The sequence below is a fragment of the Arvicanthis niloticus genome, chromosome 8, assembly GCF_011762505.2.
Source record: "Arvicanthis niloticus isolate mArvNil1 chromosome 8, mArvNil1.pat.X, whole genome shotgun sequence".
NCBI classification, from domain to species: Eukaryota; Metazoa; Chordata; class Mammalia; order Rodentia; family Muridae; genus Arvicanthis; species Arvicanthis niloticus.
Window position 1 is genome coordinate 63,400,178 of NC_047665.1, and position 17,184 is coordinate 63,417,361.

The 17,184-nt window shown below is 41.6% G+C and overlaps 1 protein-coding gene and 1 non-coding gene across 4 annotated transcripts in view; one reads left to right on the forward strand and one right to left on the reverse strand.

The window, feature by feature from the left end:
• Nmt2 (N-myristoyltransferase 2) overlaps positions 1-12,440 on the reverse strand; it is a 44,759-nt gene extending 32,319 nt beyond the window's left edge. The window contains exon 1 of one of the 3 annotated variants that reach the window (XM_034510274.2): positions 12,090-12,440. In XM_034510274.2, coding sequence (XP_034366165.1) covers positions 12,090-12,199 — 110 coding nt within the window. In that variant the 5' untranslated portion in view covers positions 12,200-12,440. The remainder of the gene's footprint in view (positions 1-12,089) is intronic. The other 2 variants (XM_034510276.2, XM_034510275.2) reach the window with 2 other exon arrangements.
• LOC117714472 (U4 spliceosomal RNA) lies at positions 4,883-5,023 on the forward strand. Its single transcript, XR_004607547.1, has one exon. It is a non-coding gene; the product is annotated as a U4 spliceosomal RNA (small nuclear RNA).
• Positions 12,441-17,184: the final 4,744 nt, after the last annotated feature.

The window sequence follows — 17,184 nt, forward strand, 5'->3', positions numbered from 1 at the left end:
TGTCTCCCTGTCCCTGGGGCACACATTTTCTACTCTAAGTTATAAGGCAGCAAAGTCCCAAATCATCCTGTTTCTGTTCCCTTGGGGCCTGTGGTTAAAGGTGCGCATGGTACACCCAGGTTTTTATGTGGCTCCTCAGCAGCAGGCACTCTTAACGACAGAGCCATCTCTCTAGCATCTCCTCAGAACTTTCAACAATAATTTCTAATGTAATTCAGCAATTATACTCTCAGGTTTCTAAACAAATAAAAATAAGAACATATCTATACAGAAATTAACATGTGGACATTCATAGCAACCTTATTCATAAACAGCTCTCAAATGGAAACAATCCAAATGCCTATCAACTGATGAATGGATACGGAAAATGTGGAATATCTGTAATAAAGATTACTATTCAATTTTTTTTTAAAGTATCACTTATACATGAGCAGGATGAATTCAGTGTAAGTAGCCGGTGTTGTAAAGCCCATATTATACGGTTCAATTTTTATAAAATACCCAACAACCAGACCAAAGAAAGTCAAGATAGATTTGTGGTTGTTAGGAGCTGAGCAGAAGGAAGGTAGGGTGTTTAATATCTATTGTCACCTTGACATAGTCTAGGATCATCAAAGAGACAAGCCTCTGAGCCTTTCTGGTAAATTAGGCTGTATGAGGTGGGAAAGCACTCTGTGGCCTGGGGTCCTAGACTGCAGAAGGAGGCAAAGCAAACTGAGTAGCAACACACAATTTTCTCCTGATTGGATACAGTGTGCTGCCTCCACCTGCTCCTGCTGCCTTCCCATCCTCACTACAACAGACTATAGTCCCACAAATTAAAAAGAAATGCTCTCTGTCTTAAATTGCTTCTGTTAAGTATTTTGTCATGAGGAGAAAAGTGACTAGTAGAGAGAGCTTAGGGAACAGACTGCTTAGGGATATGGGTTTCATTCTGGGATGGTGAAAATCACTTCTAAAATGGACTGTGGTAATGGCTGTAGAACTCTGTGGATGTTATAAAAGCCACTAAATTACACAGTATATAAATTATATGTCAATAAAACTTCTTAAAAATACTAACTAGTGACCTCCTATGGCTAGGGTAGCAGGATAGATGAGAGATGCCTGAACAGAACCAGAACCAACCCAGAAGCGTAAGAGCAGCTTAACTGGAATTTGCTTCCTACAGAAATCCACAGGCCCTGAAAGAACATGTATGGTGTAGAAAGAGATGTCACGAGCCTGAGTAGGCAAGGTGTGGAGTAGGAACCCAGACAGTAGGGGAAAAGTTTATCAGAAAAGGCTTTCACATGGAAGCCTGATTCAGACTCCTGTTTGAAGCAGATTACCAAATCCAGAAATTCAATTGTGGAAATCATGTTGCCTCTTTATAAAAGCCTATCCAACTAGAGAGTTCCATGCCCTTTTCCCCTGAGATTATGCATGAGAGATCCAAACAAGTTCTGAATTTTGCTATTTTGAGGTGGAAATGTGGGGTAGGGATGGGATTGTGAGCCTTGTTCAAACGGGCCACTGGAACCAGTTCATTCCATCTCTGCTATGGAAAGGTCAAATACTGAACTTGCTGCAACAGCAAATTGTCAGAGTCCATGAAATCTACAGGCAGGACCTACTAGAAGAGCTTCAGACTAGAGCTTCAGAAATATTGCAGTGTGTTCTGGAGAATGTTCACAAAAGCCTACCCTGCTTCTGCTTCTCTTTGAGTCCAGCTAGTTCCCAGCCCCTGGCAGTCAGATATGACCACTGACTGAGTTCCAGTCAAAGGAGCACCAGTGGAAATGATATCTGCCTCTTCCTGTTGGCCCTCGCATGTGCATGTTCTTTCTTTCCCAGGGCTGAGGAGATACAGATGTAGGATTAGACAACAGAAGATGGCAGAGCCACACATTGGGGGATGCACAGCCCTTAAATAACAGAAGGAACAAGAACTCTTTTGAACACCAGCCAAGGATAGTAATGATATATTATATATCTCCCCCCATGGTATCAGAGCCTATCACGGTTGCTCAACCAAATTCTTCATAATTAATGTAGAAGTAGGAGGATCAGGAGTTCAAGACCAGAAAAATTATTATAAATACAACATTTAAATATGTGAGGCAAAATACAACACGCATGAAAAAGTATTAGTAGCCAGAATATGTATAAAGCTGCCCCCCCACAGTACAGTTTATGTCTAGCCTTCACACAGAAGGCAAAATAATATTCTGGCAGAGACTATAGGCACTATCTGAGACTGGGTTTGAACACTGATTCCTAACTTCACAACTATTGAGTATTGAGTATATTATTTAACTTCTCTGTGCCTCAGTTTACACATCTGCAAAAGGATAACATTTTCAATAAACAGTATTGGGAAAATTCTAAGGATCAAATGAATTAAAGTATAGAACTTAAATCAGTTGCAGGACACAAGTCACTTGGCCTATGCTTAGCTATCACTGTGATGGTCCTGCTTTTATTCATGCAACACAATGCTAGCTCAAACTGTACTGTCTCCCTCCGACTAGAACACAAAACCCTTAAACACAGAGTTTTCCATTTTATTTCCAGCACCTAAAGTAATATCTAGCATATGAAAGATCCTCAGTAAGTATTTTCTGGATGAATGAAAAATCAATTTTAAAAATCATTAAGAAAAAGACAAAAGTCTGACAGAATCATGTGCTGAGGGTATGAATAAGCACTTCACCAAGAAAAAGCCCTGGCAGCAAATACTCTTGAAACAATATGCTCTACTTGGTCCACTGATCTGGCAAGTATTTTAAGTCTAATAATATCTGAAATATGCCAGGTATGTGACAACCCTCACATAACTTTGGTAAATGTAAGCTGGTACAGCCACTAATAAGAAAAACCTGGCATGGCAACTGTCATTGTCACCTTCACTTGCTTCTGCTTCTCTTTGAGTCCAGCTAGTTCCCAGCCCTTGTTCAAACGGGCTATCACCAACATCACACATCACGTTTGTCACCATCATCATCGCCACTGTCATCAACTTTAAAGTAACTTGATAAAAATGCAGTAACCAGCATTTCCAATATCACACATCTTTACCACAACCAAAATTATTACCATCAGCTTTATTATCATAGCATATGACCATCACCTACATCATCTTCATTATTACAACCCCCAGAATCACAACCCCACATCACTAGCTACAATTATCACCACTACCACCATCAATTTTTCCATTACCATTATACCAACAACAGCCACCTATCACTGTCACCTAACATTTTACAGAACATTTGTCAGCTAACAATTTATAGACATAATACATAGTAGACACTGTACTAAGCACCTTAGACCTGATCTTGTAAACTGTCATAACAACACATTATTACCACTTGACAGAAAGGAAACTGAAATATAGGGCCTATTGAAAGTAACATTAAGTTTAGTAATTCTAATCCTCTCCATTATCTGCCCATTCTCCACCACGACTGAGCCTCAATAAACCTTCCTGTTACCCAGAAGCCAGTTAGGAGTTTTCTAGAGAATCTGAGTTAAGAAACACCCTTTAGACAGTGTAGACTTAATTGAGGAAGCAGAAGAGAAGAAAAACAGAGATAAGCAGACCTCAGGTCCTCAATTCTAATCAAGACTATCCATACTTTCAGACCACACATTGCTGTATTTAAATAAAATTATCTTTTATTTGAGTTAGTTTATATATGTGTGGTTTTAGATACACAGTAAAAGAACTATGTTCCTCACTTACCTAAGCTATGTGACCCTAGTCAAGTCACTTATCTTTAGTAGCCATGGCTACCTTGGTGTAAAACAAGGGTTAGCTGAGCAGACTACTAGGGAGATGACAGCATAGAAGAGAATGGTGGGTAAGTAAGACAGGAAGGCCAAATCCTGTAATAACTCCAGGGCTTTGACAGGGACCATCATCTGAGATCACCATGACCATGGAAATCTTCATGAAACAACATAAATTTGTATGGGACTTTGAACTTGGAGAAGTAGACAAACATAGGAGCTCAATCTTCAAAGAAGACAATGGAAGCTGTAATGAGGGCTTAACAGACTAAGAGAAATTCCTTTGGCTTAGCAATAATATCTGCAATAAATCTGGGAGTTGTTTGCTGTCCTATGTTATAGTCCTCCATGTCATTATGCATAAGACCTTCAGTAAATGCTGTGACAGTAGCAAAAAAAAAAAAAATCAAGAACTGTTTCACATGGAGTTCCATGCTGATAAACTGAAAACACTAGGATCCCATTAAAGGGAAAGATGACAGCAGCCTGGACAGACTTGAGAACTATAGAAATATAAGTATCCAAGAAATTCTCATTAGTGTGTACTATTTTGTTCAGTCTTTTTTTTTTTTTAAGGGTGATCCAGAAAGTGACAGACTATGTAAACCTGTCAGTTATAGTATAAGGAAAAGATCCTACAAAGTTCCAAGCTAAAAACAAGTCAAGTTAAAGAAAGAATGGTAATAGGGGTACCCATAAAATTAAAAGAAGATGGCACACAAAACATTTTTACCACTGAATAGAGGAAGCTAAATCAGTGCTTTAAAATTTTAAGGAAAACAACTGTAATCACATGTACATCTCAATTACAGTTCTTGGGGCTGGTGAGATGGCTCAGTGGGGTAAGGGTGCTTGCTGCCAAGCTTGACAAGCTGAGTTCAATCCCAGGAATCCTCTATGGGAAAAGGAGATAAAGCCTGTAAGTAGTTCTCTGACCTCCACCTGAGCGTCATGGCACGTCCCTCCCCCACCATGAACACATAAATAAATAAATGTAAAAAGAAAAAATTATAGTTATGTTTGAGAGCAAGACTCATCATTCAAGAAACTAGAAAACAGAATCATCCACACACTATAAAAAATATCAAATAAGAAAGTAATTGAAAGCTTTGCACAGTGGCAGTATCGTAGCCAATGAGGTTTATCCCAGGCACGATTATTGCCAATTGAAAACTTTTCCCAGTACCCTGCTGTGATGACTTGCAATATAGTCGGCACTGGCAATTTTTGACAGTCTCTACAGAGACCGAATAACCGTGGTTCAAAAGAAAACTAGTTTTGCCTTTTAATGGCTAACCTTTCCTTACTGTCTACTTGGTGTTTGCAAGTTCCTAAGCCTGTGTTTACTCTCTCTACCCTTCCTTTTCCTTCTAATAAAGTTATTTTTTTTAGAAAAAATAAAGAAAAAAAATTGAAGAAAAAAAAGAAAGGATCTATTTTCTAAATCACACCAGGAGACAAAGGCAGTAAGTGAGATGTTCCTGAAAGTACAGATGTGAGGTTCCAGTGTCATGGTTCAGATAAACGTTCTTAGGAATACAAAAGCAAAAATGAAAGCACATAGAACTAATGAAGATCCCAGTTATTTCAAAGCCTACACATTTTTTTTTGTCTTGTGCTGAAATTGCAGGCACGTGTCACTACGCCTAGCAGGTAGTAGTGAAAAATGTGGCATTAATAGAGAAATTTGTTTAAAACAATGCCTGTCAAAAATTTAAAGGCACCAGGCAGAGGTGGCACACACCTTTAATCCCAGCACTTGGGAGGCAGAGGCAGGCAGATTTCTGAGTTCGAGGCCAGCCTGGTCTACACAGGAAAACCCTGTCTCGGGAAAAAAAAAAGGAAACGCGTATTCTGCAAAAAGAAAAAAAAATGTTTAAGTATGTTGTGCAAATTTTGGTTTCTTTAAAAAAAGAACAGGTTTTCATTTTAATCCCAGCTGTGGGATATGGGGCTGATTCAGATTGTCCCCAGCAACTATGATTTGCCTCGTGCTCTAGCAGAGGCAAGGTTTTGCTAGCTGCAGATAGCTTTTGTGAATGTGTAACGTTGGAAATTCTAGGAACTTCTCAAAGGGAATATAAATGCTAGGGTCCCAAGATATGGGATGGATGATAGTAAAATCCTGGTCAAAAAATAAATAAATAAATAACAAAAAGAAAAAAAAATCAATTCCGAGATCTCTTTCTCTCCTACCTAGTGCTATGCGGTTGGATGGGTGGACTAAAGGCAACAAGGGTGGAAAGAAAGAGGAACCCATAAAGTAGCAAAAGTCTGGCAACCTAAGTATATAAAAAACAGAAAATTCAAAGGCACATATTATCTGACTTGTTAAATATGATAGTCACCATCTGTGAAAGGCTTTTTAAATGAGTTAATTTAAATAAAATTAAATTGAAATTTTAGTTCTTCAATCACTCTAGCCACGTTCAAGAGCCCAACAGCTCCATGTGAATAATACCTACATGCTTGCCAATGGCCATAAGTGAAAAACACATGGCTGCCAATGAGGCATAAAGTCGGATCGTATTTATGTTGATTGGGCACATATTAAAATGTCAATCAGTTACACTGTTAATTAAGCTAAGATATAAAAAAGTAGAATAGCCAAGGAATTTTGCTCTCTATATTTTATTTTTCAATTTTATTCTGCATGTTTTACTCATATTAACTAGTAAAAGTGATAAAACTATTTTCAAATGGAATGATGACAAAACAATTGGACCTCTTTTTTGAACTTTTTGAGCTTTACCGTGCTAAGTGATATGCATTAGTGGTGAGTAACAAAGATGGCAGAGTGTGTATGCTGTCCCTAGAAACTCTGGATTTCAGTCAGTCTCTGGAGAAAGTCTGCTCTGGGCCAAAGGTGAGGTCACCATCACAGAGGCAAGCCTCAGTTGATATCAGATCACTGTTTTAAGTATTTGAAGTATTTCTTGAATGAGGGGAAGCCCTTGGACTAGGGTTGTTAATATATCTTTCCATTTAGATTTATATAGTTGACAGCAGATCAAATATCAGAAAGATCAGCTTTGAGTTATCCCTCAAATTTTGCGTGATGAGAAATCGGTTACTGTAAGTTTCTGCATTTTTCTCTCTGATTCTATGCAGCCGACCAAGGGAAGTGGTCATAGTCAATTCCAACAATAAATAGCTAGATACACTGCATTTTCTTCAATCTTTTCCCTCAACTGAGGATAGTACAAGAAGGGCTGCTTTATTATTGTTGCTTCTTAATTCTCATACTTCATAATTGTAATCCTAGCACAGTAAAGACTGAAAGAAGGCAAGTTTAGCCCAGGCTACACAGTGAATTCAGGTTAGACTGGCCTTGGTTGAGATTAAGACCTTGTCTCAAAAACAAAACAAACATCAAAAGAACATTTAAGGGTTGCTTTTTATGACATATTGGGTCTTTTTGTTTTTCTAAGAATTCTTAACATGTTTTGCCAAGAGCAATCTATTGACTGAATGCAATTACCATCAAAATTCCAAAGTTTTTCATAGAAACAACAAAAATCCAATTCATTTGGAGACACAAAACACACTAAATAGTCAAAGCAAGACTGAGCAAAAAGAACAGAATTGGAGTGCAATTTCTTTTTTTTTTTTTTTTCTTTTTTCTTTTTTGTTTTTTTTCGAGACAGGGTTTCTCTGTGTAGACCAGGCTGTCCTCGAACTCAGAAATCTGCCTGCCTCTGCCTCCCAAGTGCTGGGATTAAAGGCGTGCGCCACCACTGCCTGGCTGGAGTGCAATTTCAAGATGCACTACAGGCAGTAACAGAAACAGCACAGTACTGGCACAAAAACCAATTTGTAGGCCAGTGGAATAGATGAAGGCTACGGAAGAAACCCCACAATGACAGCCACCTGATCTTTAACGAAGATGCCAAAAGCCCATTTTGAAGAAAAGATGGCCTCATCAACAAATGATGCTAGAAAAACTGGATATCCACATGGAAAGGAACAAAACTAGATCTGTACCTCTCACTTTAGAGGGAAAAAAATCAATTCAAATCTTAATTTGAGACTGCAACTTTGAAATCTCTACAGTGAAGCATAAGGAAAGCATTTAAAGATACAGGCAAAGATACTTTCTAGAGGTATCAGGAAATGTTAGCAAGAGTTGGCAAATGGTGGCCAGGTGGTGGTGGTGGCGGCGGTGGCGCACGCCTTTAATCCCAGCACTTGGGAGGCAGAGGCAGGCGGATTTCTGAGTTCGAGGCCAGCCTGGTCTACAGAGTGAGTGCCAGGACAGCCAGGGCTACACAGAGAAACCCTGTCTTGAAAAAACCAAAAAAAAAAAAAAAAAAAGTTGGCAAATGGGATTGATAAAATTAAAAAGGCTTCTGTACAGTAAAGTGACAACTTATGGTGGGAGAAAACTCTTTGCTACTTATACATTTGACAGAAGTATCTAGACTCCATAAAGACTACCAAGAAACCAAACAATCCAGTCAGTAAAGGGTCAAACGAAATGAACAGGCAGCTGTCAAGAGATGAAATACAAACACCTAATAAATATTCAAAAAATACAGCTCAGCATTCTTGGCCATTAGGAAATAGAAATTAAAACACTAAAATTCCATCTCGTTCCAGTCTGAGAGACTACCATTAAGTAAGTAAACACAACAAATGGTAGCTAGGATGGTGTGGGAAAGACAGCCCTTGTATGTTGCTGGCAAAAATGTAAATTAGTTTAACTAGTATGGAAATCAGTATAGAGGGTCAATAATAATAACAGTAATAATAATAACAACCAGAAACAACTATTTTATGAATTAATTAGTTATGCCACTCCTGGGAATATACCCAAAGAGCTCTAAATCAATATAAAACCTTTCATTATTTTGTTTGAAGCTTTTTTTTTTTTTTTTTTTTTTGAGATAATATCTCTGGCTATGACTTAAACTCAAGGTTTTCCTCAGCTTCCAAAGGCCAGGATTACAGGCATGTGCCATCACACTTAGCTAAAATTTTTGTGGTATCAGGGATTAAATAAACCCAGAACGGTATGTATCGTGGGCAACTGCTCTACCAGGAAAGTACATTCCTGTGCCACCCCACCCCCAATTTCTGATTGCCACAAGGTGAACAATTTTATTCCTTAAGTCATTCTATGTTGGGCTTCTGTCCCACCACAGTACCAAAACTGAACTAACAGACCACAGCCAGAAAGTCCTAAAATTTTGAGTCAAAATCAATTTTTCACTCTTTGAACTGTTTCTCCCACGTATTTGTCACAGTGATTAAAAAGCTAACTTTCATAGGATGAGGCTAAGGAATCCTCTAGGATGTAGTTTACAAATGGAAAAAACACACCTTAATGGGGCAAGAAGACCTTGGGTTTTAGTGGACTTAACATTGTGCCCATCTTCAACAGTTTTACCAAATCCTTCAGAAACTGAGAAGGCAAAACAAAAGAATGAGTAGAATATTCCTTATTAAAGACCCTGGATTACCTCACACCCGGGTCTGCAAGTTCCTAGCAGAGTCATCTTGCAGTCAACCTCTTCCCACTGCCAACCAGGACAGGAATAAAATCTTCAGTCATCTGGACTTTTCACTGGCCTCAAAGTTTTCAAGTTTCCTCAAGCTCTTTACTGAGACCCATGAATCAGGTGGTAAGGCAAGCAAGTCACTGAAAGGATCTTTTTAGGTAATCCTTAATTATCTTACTTCTAATTTTCCGTATGTTATTTGAAAATAATAAAACTTTATTGAGCTATCATCTCACTACTTAAAACTGACCATCTCTCCCTTCATCCATGTTTTGAGAATGGTAATTATTAGAGTGGTATACTTCATTTGGGTGGACCAAACAGTTGAAGTACACACTTTCCATGAAAATGATGACACTTAAAAGATTTTATAATACTTTATACTATTATTTTAAATTAAACATAAAACCTCACATTTTGTTTATGGGCTTTCAATATTACCCATAAAATAAAATATAAAGGTAATTTAAAAAAAACTCTACAAAAACAAAAGTATAGAGGTATCTCACTGGGTATTTTTCCTTTATTTAAATCTACAGTTTCAACACAAAAGCTAAAGCAACTCCTAGATGCATTATACTGAATGCTGGGTGTATATTAATCCTTTCAGGCCACAGATGAGCTATTGAACAAATTACTGCTCCATGTACTGACCATGGCCTACTGGCTCAAAAGTCATACATTGCCTATTAGAGGTAAAACATTATCTAATCATTCTCCAAAGGCTCTTTATTTGTTGTTTATTTAAACTAGTGGAAAATGAAGAGGCCAAGTGAGGAAGGAAAAGTTTTCCATATTTTAACACTGACAAACTTGAGCTACTTAAAGAAAACTTGGGTTTCTATGGAACACTATCAATTCATGAGCCAAATAAAACAGAACGACTTCCTTAAATTGTACTGTCTACATTGAAATCAAAAGAGGAAAGCAGTTCAACAGAGCAGAACAGTCACTTCGGTTTTGCAAATCTCTTTATACTTTAATATTAATCCATCATATTAATTTTTCAATCTACAAGTTATCACGCTGCCTCTTCCTGGTTAAAACAACCCAGTCCACTGGGCAGCTCTAAAGTTTGATTAAGCATACCAATATCTAATTAATGTGCTGATGTATAGATCTGGAAATCTCTAAACAGGGCCCCCAAATGCCTGTCTTGCATCAAACAGTCCCAGATCAGTGGTTGCAGAGAAGAGTATGACTTTGTACCAAGGGTATACTCGGCTTCGTAAGCAAAGAAGCTTTAGTTAAACCCCTGCCCTAGAATATCAGTCACACAGAACAATAAAACTGGGAGAGAGACAAGTCTAGGGTCTCCCCAGAAAGATAACCTTCGGGTGCAGAAGTTACTTGAGTTATCTATCCACTGGCTTGCATCTGGATCCATTTCTGGCAAGAAGGCTAGTGTTTCAAAACTACACTCATATTTAGCTATCACAGGCAAATTTCTATTACTCATGAACAGAACTCAGGCTCAGATTTCTGTAGAATTTCCTCTCCTGGCTTAAAAAAAATTGACTTGAATGATAACGTTCAGTACTTGCAGCTGCCACTGAACTGTTCGCTGAAAACATTAAAAAGCAACTTGCCAAAGGGAGAAATATGCAGTCAGCTTTTCTTTTTCATCATTCGTCATTTAATATCTGATAACGTATTCAAGATCAATAAAGCCTCCTTTCTTAAAGCTTAAAGTGGACGTTGAATAAACTACAGATACTTGAAAGACTCTCCATGAACTGAATAAATAAGGCATCTGTGACTCAGGCTTCCCTATCGTGTTTTTAGGCTGACCCACTTCTCCAGTCACCATGGTTCGCAGACTCTCACTTCTAAGGGGCAGCTCTGTGCCAGCGCATAGTTTGAATCCAACAGGGTAAAAGGCTGAGGCAAACAGCACCTACAAAAGGACATCGGTCTTTATTTAAAATGATCCTCCAATCCCCGCCTCTAAAACAGAACTTCAATACCAGCCTTAACCAGAAGCAGTCTTTTCTCCAACAGAAGAAAACATCAAGTCTGTAGGGGAGAAAAGAGGGCAGGCACAGATTGAGAAACCGATCAAATGTTAAAGTACTTGTGGTACATTTGGCTTTGGAGATCAGACACCAGTTTTGCAGGAGGGGTAAGGTCGGGGCCGCGGGAACTCGGTTCACCGGTCAGCTCTGCTCTAGAAAGCTCGGCGGGCACTCTCAGAGGCCGCAAAGCTGAATGTCCTCAGGCGTCGGCTGAGACCTGTATCCCTCCCCCTCTCCTGGCGCCCCTTTCAGGGCCTGGGAGGCAGAACTTTGCGCAGTTCGTCGTCAGCAGCTGAGACCGCCAGGGGCGCATCCCTAGCCCCCACCCCCCACCGGCTCTGCAGGTTTCGTCTCTACAGGGGGTTAGCAGCGGCTGGGGGGGGGCGGTGCGAAAGTACTAGAAGGATGCCAAGGCGCAAGTGGAACGACTTGCATCTCCCTCGCCCCGGCGGTCCTAAGACGCCGCTACCACAAAGAGAAGGGCCTTGCGCCCTTGCAGAGTTTCCCACCCGAACCTCTCGCCGTGGCTGGGTGAGGCCAAGCCAGCGGGGGCGCGCGGCAGGTGACTGTCGCGTCGCGGGTCCCCGGGCCCGAGTCGCAGTCTCCCCGCCCACCTCGGGCCTCGCCCACCACTGCGCGCTCCCCGAGAGCCGGGAGACCTGCACCTCACAATGGTCTCGGGACAAGGCCACCGCCAAACGGAGCGGTCGAGGGGCTCCCGCACGCCACGAGCGGGCGCCGGAGTCCTGAGGTGCGCGCGGTCCCCACCCTGTCGCGCCCGCGCGCCACCTCCTACCCTTTGGCGTGTTCTGTCTCCTCCTCATTGTCTCCGTCTATTCCGCACGTGTCCTGGTCGTCCAGCTCTAGGCTCTGCTGGCTGGCCGCAGACTCGCTATCCTCCGCCATCGCGGCGGCTCCGAGCGGCTGGGGAGGCGGCGCTCCGAGCAGCAAGCAAGGCGCGACAGGGCGGGCGCGGCCGCAGCTCCCTCTAGTTCCGCCCACCCTCGGGCACGGAGTCTGGAGTCTGCGGTCCCGCCCATCCCGCCGGTCACGCCCATCACAGCCGGCCCGGCCCCGCCCACTCCCTTGCGGCTCCCGCCTGTCTGTTCTGTCCCGCCCGCTTCAGTCAGAGTGGACCCCGCCCACATTGCGTGCCCACTCCCGCCCACCTCATCAATTCTCCCCCTCCGGCAGTCAAGGCCCCGCCTACCTCGCCTTCCCACTTCCGCCTATTTTAGTCCGTGAAGACCCGCTGGTCTAGTGGTCCCGTTTCCGCCTCGGCTAGTGAGGCTCCGCCCACCTCGCCTCCCGCTTCGGCTCAACTCGGCCGGCACTGCCCCGCCCACCTCGGGCCTCTTCAGCGGGCACGGCCCCGCCCACCTCAGCCAGCCCCCTGGCGAAAAACGGGGCCTGTCCTTCCTCAGTCTGAAGACGTGAGGCGGGGAGTTGGGGGGGGAAATAGTAGGGCTGGAGCGGGAGCCCGAGGCAGAGGCGGAGGCCGTAGCGGGTGGGGAGTGGCCTGCATTGGGATGCGTCTGTGGCTACCAGGGAGGACCCGGTCAATGCAGGTTGAATTTCAGAGCTGCGCGTCAGCGTTTGAGTGCACAGGCTACGTGATTCTATTTGTCTGTGTGCCTCAGTGCTCTCGACTTCTGCAGGGATTTTTATTTTTTATATTTTTTGCACTCAGGCCTGCGATTCCCTAAAGCTCTTCCTGTCTCCTTTCCTTCAAAATTTTCCATTTCATGTTTTAGTATCTAATGCTTATCAAGCCAAAACTCCAACACCCACCCCCATCTCCCTACCTCCCCGCTGCAAACACCCTCAGAGTCCTCAACAGAAAATTCCTGGAGTTGCTTTTTGTTTGTTTGTTTGGGGGGGTTGTTTTTGTTTTTGCTTGTTTGTTTTTGCCTAGACGGGTTCGGCTGAGAACTGAATGAACGTTTTGAGAGGCATGATGAGGATATCCAAATTTGAGGATTGGGTAGTTTTAGGCAAGTCATTCGGGTTTCTCCTAAGTGAAGGAGACCTCCAAGCAAACGTGTATGGATGGTATTGAAATCGTCCTCCATCAGGAAGCAAGAAAGCCAAGCATGGTGGCCCATGCCTGTTATTCCAGCCGTCCCAGAGGTAAAAAATTAAGAGTTCTTTGGGGCCAGCATCCACTGTATACAGAGTTCAAGGACATCTTAAGCTACAAGAGACTCCTCTCAGGAAAAATAAAAGGCTGGGGGTTAGAGGAAAGAGATCCTCCTGAGTGTACCAGATAAGGCGTAGGTGAAATCCATACTGCTATTCATTGCTCCCCACAGCAGCCCTTTGCTTTCCAGAGATAGAAGTGCTCAAAGATCCTGCCAGACCACCCGAAGACTGCAAGGCGGTTTTACAAAGGCAGTTGCTGAGAAAGTTATCAAAGCTGTGTAATGAGGGGAAAAGTTTGTTTTTTTCCTTTTTTTTTTATTAGTAACTTTAAAAAAATTGTTAATCAAAAGCTTTGTAAGTTTGGTAATGCTCAATAACAAGATGCCCATAGAATCAGAAGTGTAACCCAATACCCAACCTAGATATACCAACTATCTTTGACTGGCTGAGACACGTGACATCTGCCTCCATGGAGGGGAAAAGTTTTTAAGAGCCACCTGAAATTTTTAGTGTAATGTGAATCTCCCCCAACACACACACACACACACACACACACACACACACACACTAACTCTAATGACCTAGAGACAAAACTTGCAGAGCAATTTCAAAATCCAACATTTGTTTGACAGTCTTGGAGAAAGTGTAAATGGGACCCAAACATGGAGAAAATGCAGTTTTGTGCTTAACAATTGCAACTGTTTCTCAGACAAGGTCAAATGTGGCTACTGGATTCAGACTTTAGGACAAAGGTGGGCAGAGAGATGAGTGAGGTTCCTGCCCCTCATCTTTATGAACATAAATAACTAACCTGTCAACAGAGACCTAACCACGAGGTATGAGATCAGCCATTTTAACCAGTCAGAGGGCTTTGTGGCAAGACAATAGAGACTGGGGAAACCAACATCGAGATTAACAGATAAAGGAAACTAATAGGCAAAGAAAGCCTGGAAGCCCCTTTCCCCCTTAGTCCACAAAGCACATTATAAGCATGATGTATTCAAATGTGTGAGAGGCTGGTGCTATGTGAGTGTCCTGTGAAGGCTCACATGCCTTGTGGCCTAGTGCTTTTGGAGCCCTTCCCTCAGCCCACTAGCCCAGTCTATTTCTCAGGAATGTTATTTTTTTTTTCCTTGATAAAGTAACTATTTCGAACCATGTGTCCCCTGGTGCAGTTTCTAATCCTTAGACACAAGAGTCAGGTGCGCTCTGAACTCAGACCCATGTCTGTAACAGGTTCAAGCATTTTTCAAGCCCCCAAGGCAAAGGAAATACAGCACACATTTATTTATTGTAGCTTTCAAGAAACATTACCTAAGAAACTTAAAAGAGAGAGAGAGAGAGAGAGAGAGAGAGAGAGAGACCAAGAAAGCAAATAATTCTGGAGAAATGAAGAGAGAGCATCAGAATCCAGTAAACATCAGAAAATAATGACGAGTGGGGAACATTGTTCTGCAGAATGGAAAGGAGCAGTGCCAGACATTTGCACAGTGTTAGAGGGAAGCCTTATATAATCCAAATGTTTCTTGGCAGAATATTAATCTTTTACAGGAGAGAAAAGTTTGTGGCCAGCCCCTCGGGAGTCCTAAATTCTATTGTCATGTACAGAAACTCACCATGTCTCCAAAGGGCTTTACTTCTCTCTCAGGCTTCATCCAGGAGTCAGAGCTAAGTGGCAACGTCTGGAAGATGAAATCCAAGCTGAGGGGAGAACGCTAGTGTAGAGGGTTTGCCAGTTTGTTAAAAGCGGCCCCTGGGAACTCCCTCCTTCTGCTTAGCTTGTCTTCTTTTGGAATACAAGACCAAGATTGTGCCGTTGGTCTTGTTCACTTGTTTTTAAAGTATATTTTTTAAGCGTCATAAAATATGCAAAGTAGACCTCATTGTCAAACATTTTTTTAAGTAAACAGGTTGGTTTCATTTCACACTCCTGATACCTAGAACATGTTCTCTTGCTGAACTACACCTCTAGACCCATTAGCAGCTCCCTGGTTAATCTTGTCAGACTGTGGGAACTACCATTCTAGTTTTGTGTATATAAATTTGATTACTGTAGAAAAGTCATATAAACTCTTCACCTTTTTTTAGACGAATTTATTTCACATAATATAATGGCCTCAACATCCTTTATGTTAAAGCATGTGTGGGCATTTCCTTCCCTTTGAAAGCTAAATACTATTCAGTGCCTGTATGTTTTATCAGTCCATTCATCAGTGGGCATTGAGTTTCTTCCATTCTTTGGGTACTGTGAAAGCAAGACCTTGTTTTCAGTTCTGTTGAACAGTACAAACAGAAGTAAAGCTGCTGAGTCATATGGTATTTAAGGTTTGAGGAATGGACAATGGTGTCTATACGCAGCGATTCTATGTATATCCCTGCAAGAATATACAAGGGTTCGTTCTTGTCTGTATCTCTGATGCTTGTTCCTTTCTTTTGTCCAACAAGAGCAGTTCTACTGGGTATGGATGACATAACTCAATATAGTCAGGGACACATACATGTTTAGATATAAAGTACATTTCAAAGCCAATAATAAACATTTTGTATGTGTGTCCATGTTTGTGTGTGCAGATGTACATACAGATATGCTTGTGTGCTTGGAGGCCAGAAAACAACCTTGGGTCTCATTCCTCAGGTGCCATCCATCAGTTTTTTGGTGTTTGTTTGTTTGTTTGTTTGAGGCTGGCTTAAAATTCAACCATGTAGGCTAGGGTGAATGCTGGGAGCCCCAGGGATCCTGTAGTCTTTGCTTCTCCAGCACTGAGGTTACAAAAATGTGAAACCACTCTTAACTTTTTAATTACTTATTTTTTTAATGTAGCTTTGAAAGATCACACTCATGCTTGGAAGGTGTCTTAGTTAGGGCTTCACTGCTGTGAACAGACGCCAGAGTTCTACATCATCTGAAGGCTGCTAGCAGAATGCTGTCTTCCAGGCAGCTAGGATAAGGGTCTTAAAGCCCACACTCACAGTGACACACCTACTCCAAAAAGGCCACACCTACTCAAACAGGACGACACCTTTTACTAGTGCCACTCCCTGGGCTGAGCATATCACAAAGGCAAGCATTTTACTGACTAAGGTATCTGCCCTGCCCACTAATCAAATTTTTGAAGCCACATAATTCAGTTATCTGTGGCAGAATATTCTATAAGAAATATACAAATGGCTTTAATTACACTGAGAAAAAATTATACAAGTGAATCTATCTGCAGGAGAATAATACATATTAGTTGTAATGCTGCATGGTACTGGATTCAAAAATACATCTGAGTGTCCTCTCCTTTTTCGTTTCTGGAACTATAATATGAACAAGAAGTAGGGTTGGAGTGATCTAGGATTATAGAGAATCAATAAGAGATATGACAGCAAGACTCCAAAGACAATACCTGATTAAAACTAGAGATATAAAGATTCATCTTGAGCCTACATGTTTACCAAACTAATTTGTTTCTCCAGAGGATAGTAAATGTTAAAACACCTGAAGAGAGATTTAAGAAACTTGGGAATAGAATGTCAGTAAATGGTCCAGAATTCTGTTGAGAGAAATAAGAATATGGATATTGCAAGAATATGACAATTTCTTAATTAAGAGATGGGGTTCCTGAGGCCTTGCATGCTTCTTCTCTGTCTCTCGGAGTACTTCCCTACCATAACCACAAGCTTGACTTAGCCAGATCTGGTAAGTCCACCAGATGACCACAGGTATATGATGGAAACCAGCAGAAGTCATGCCTGTTTCCCTCAGA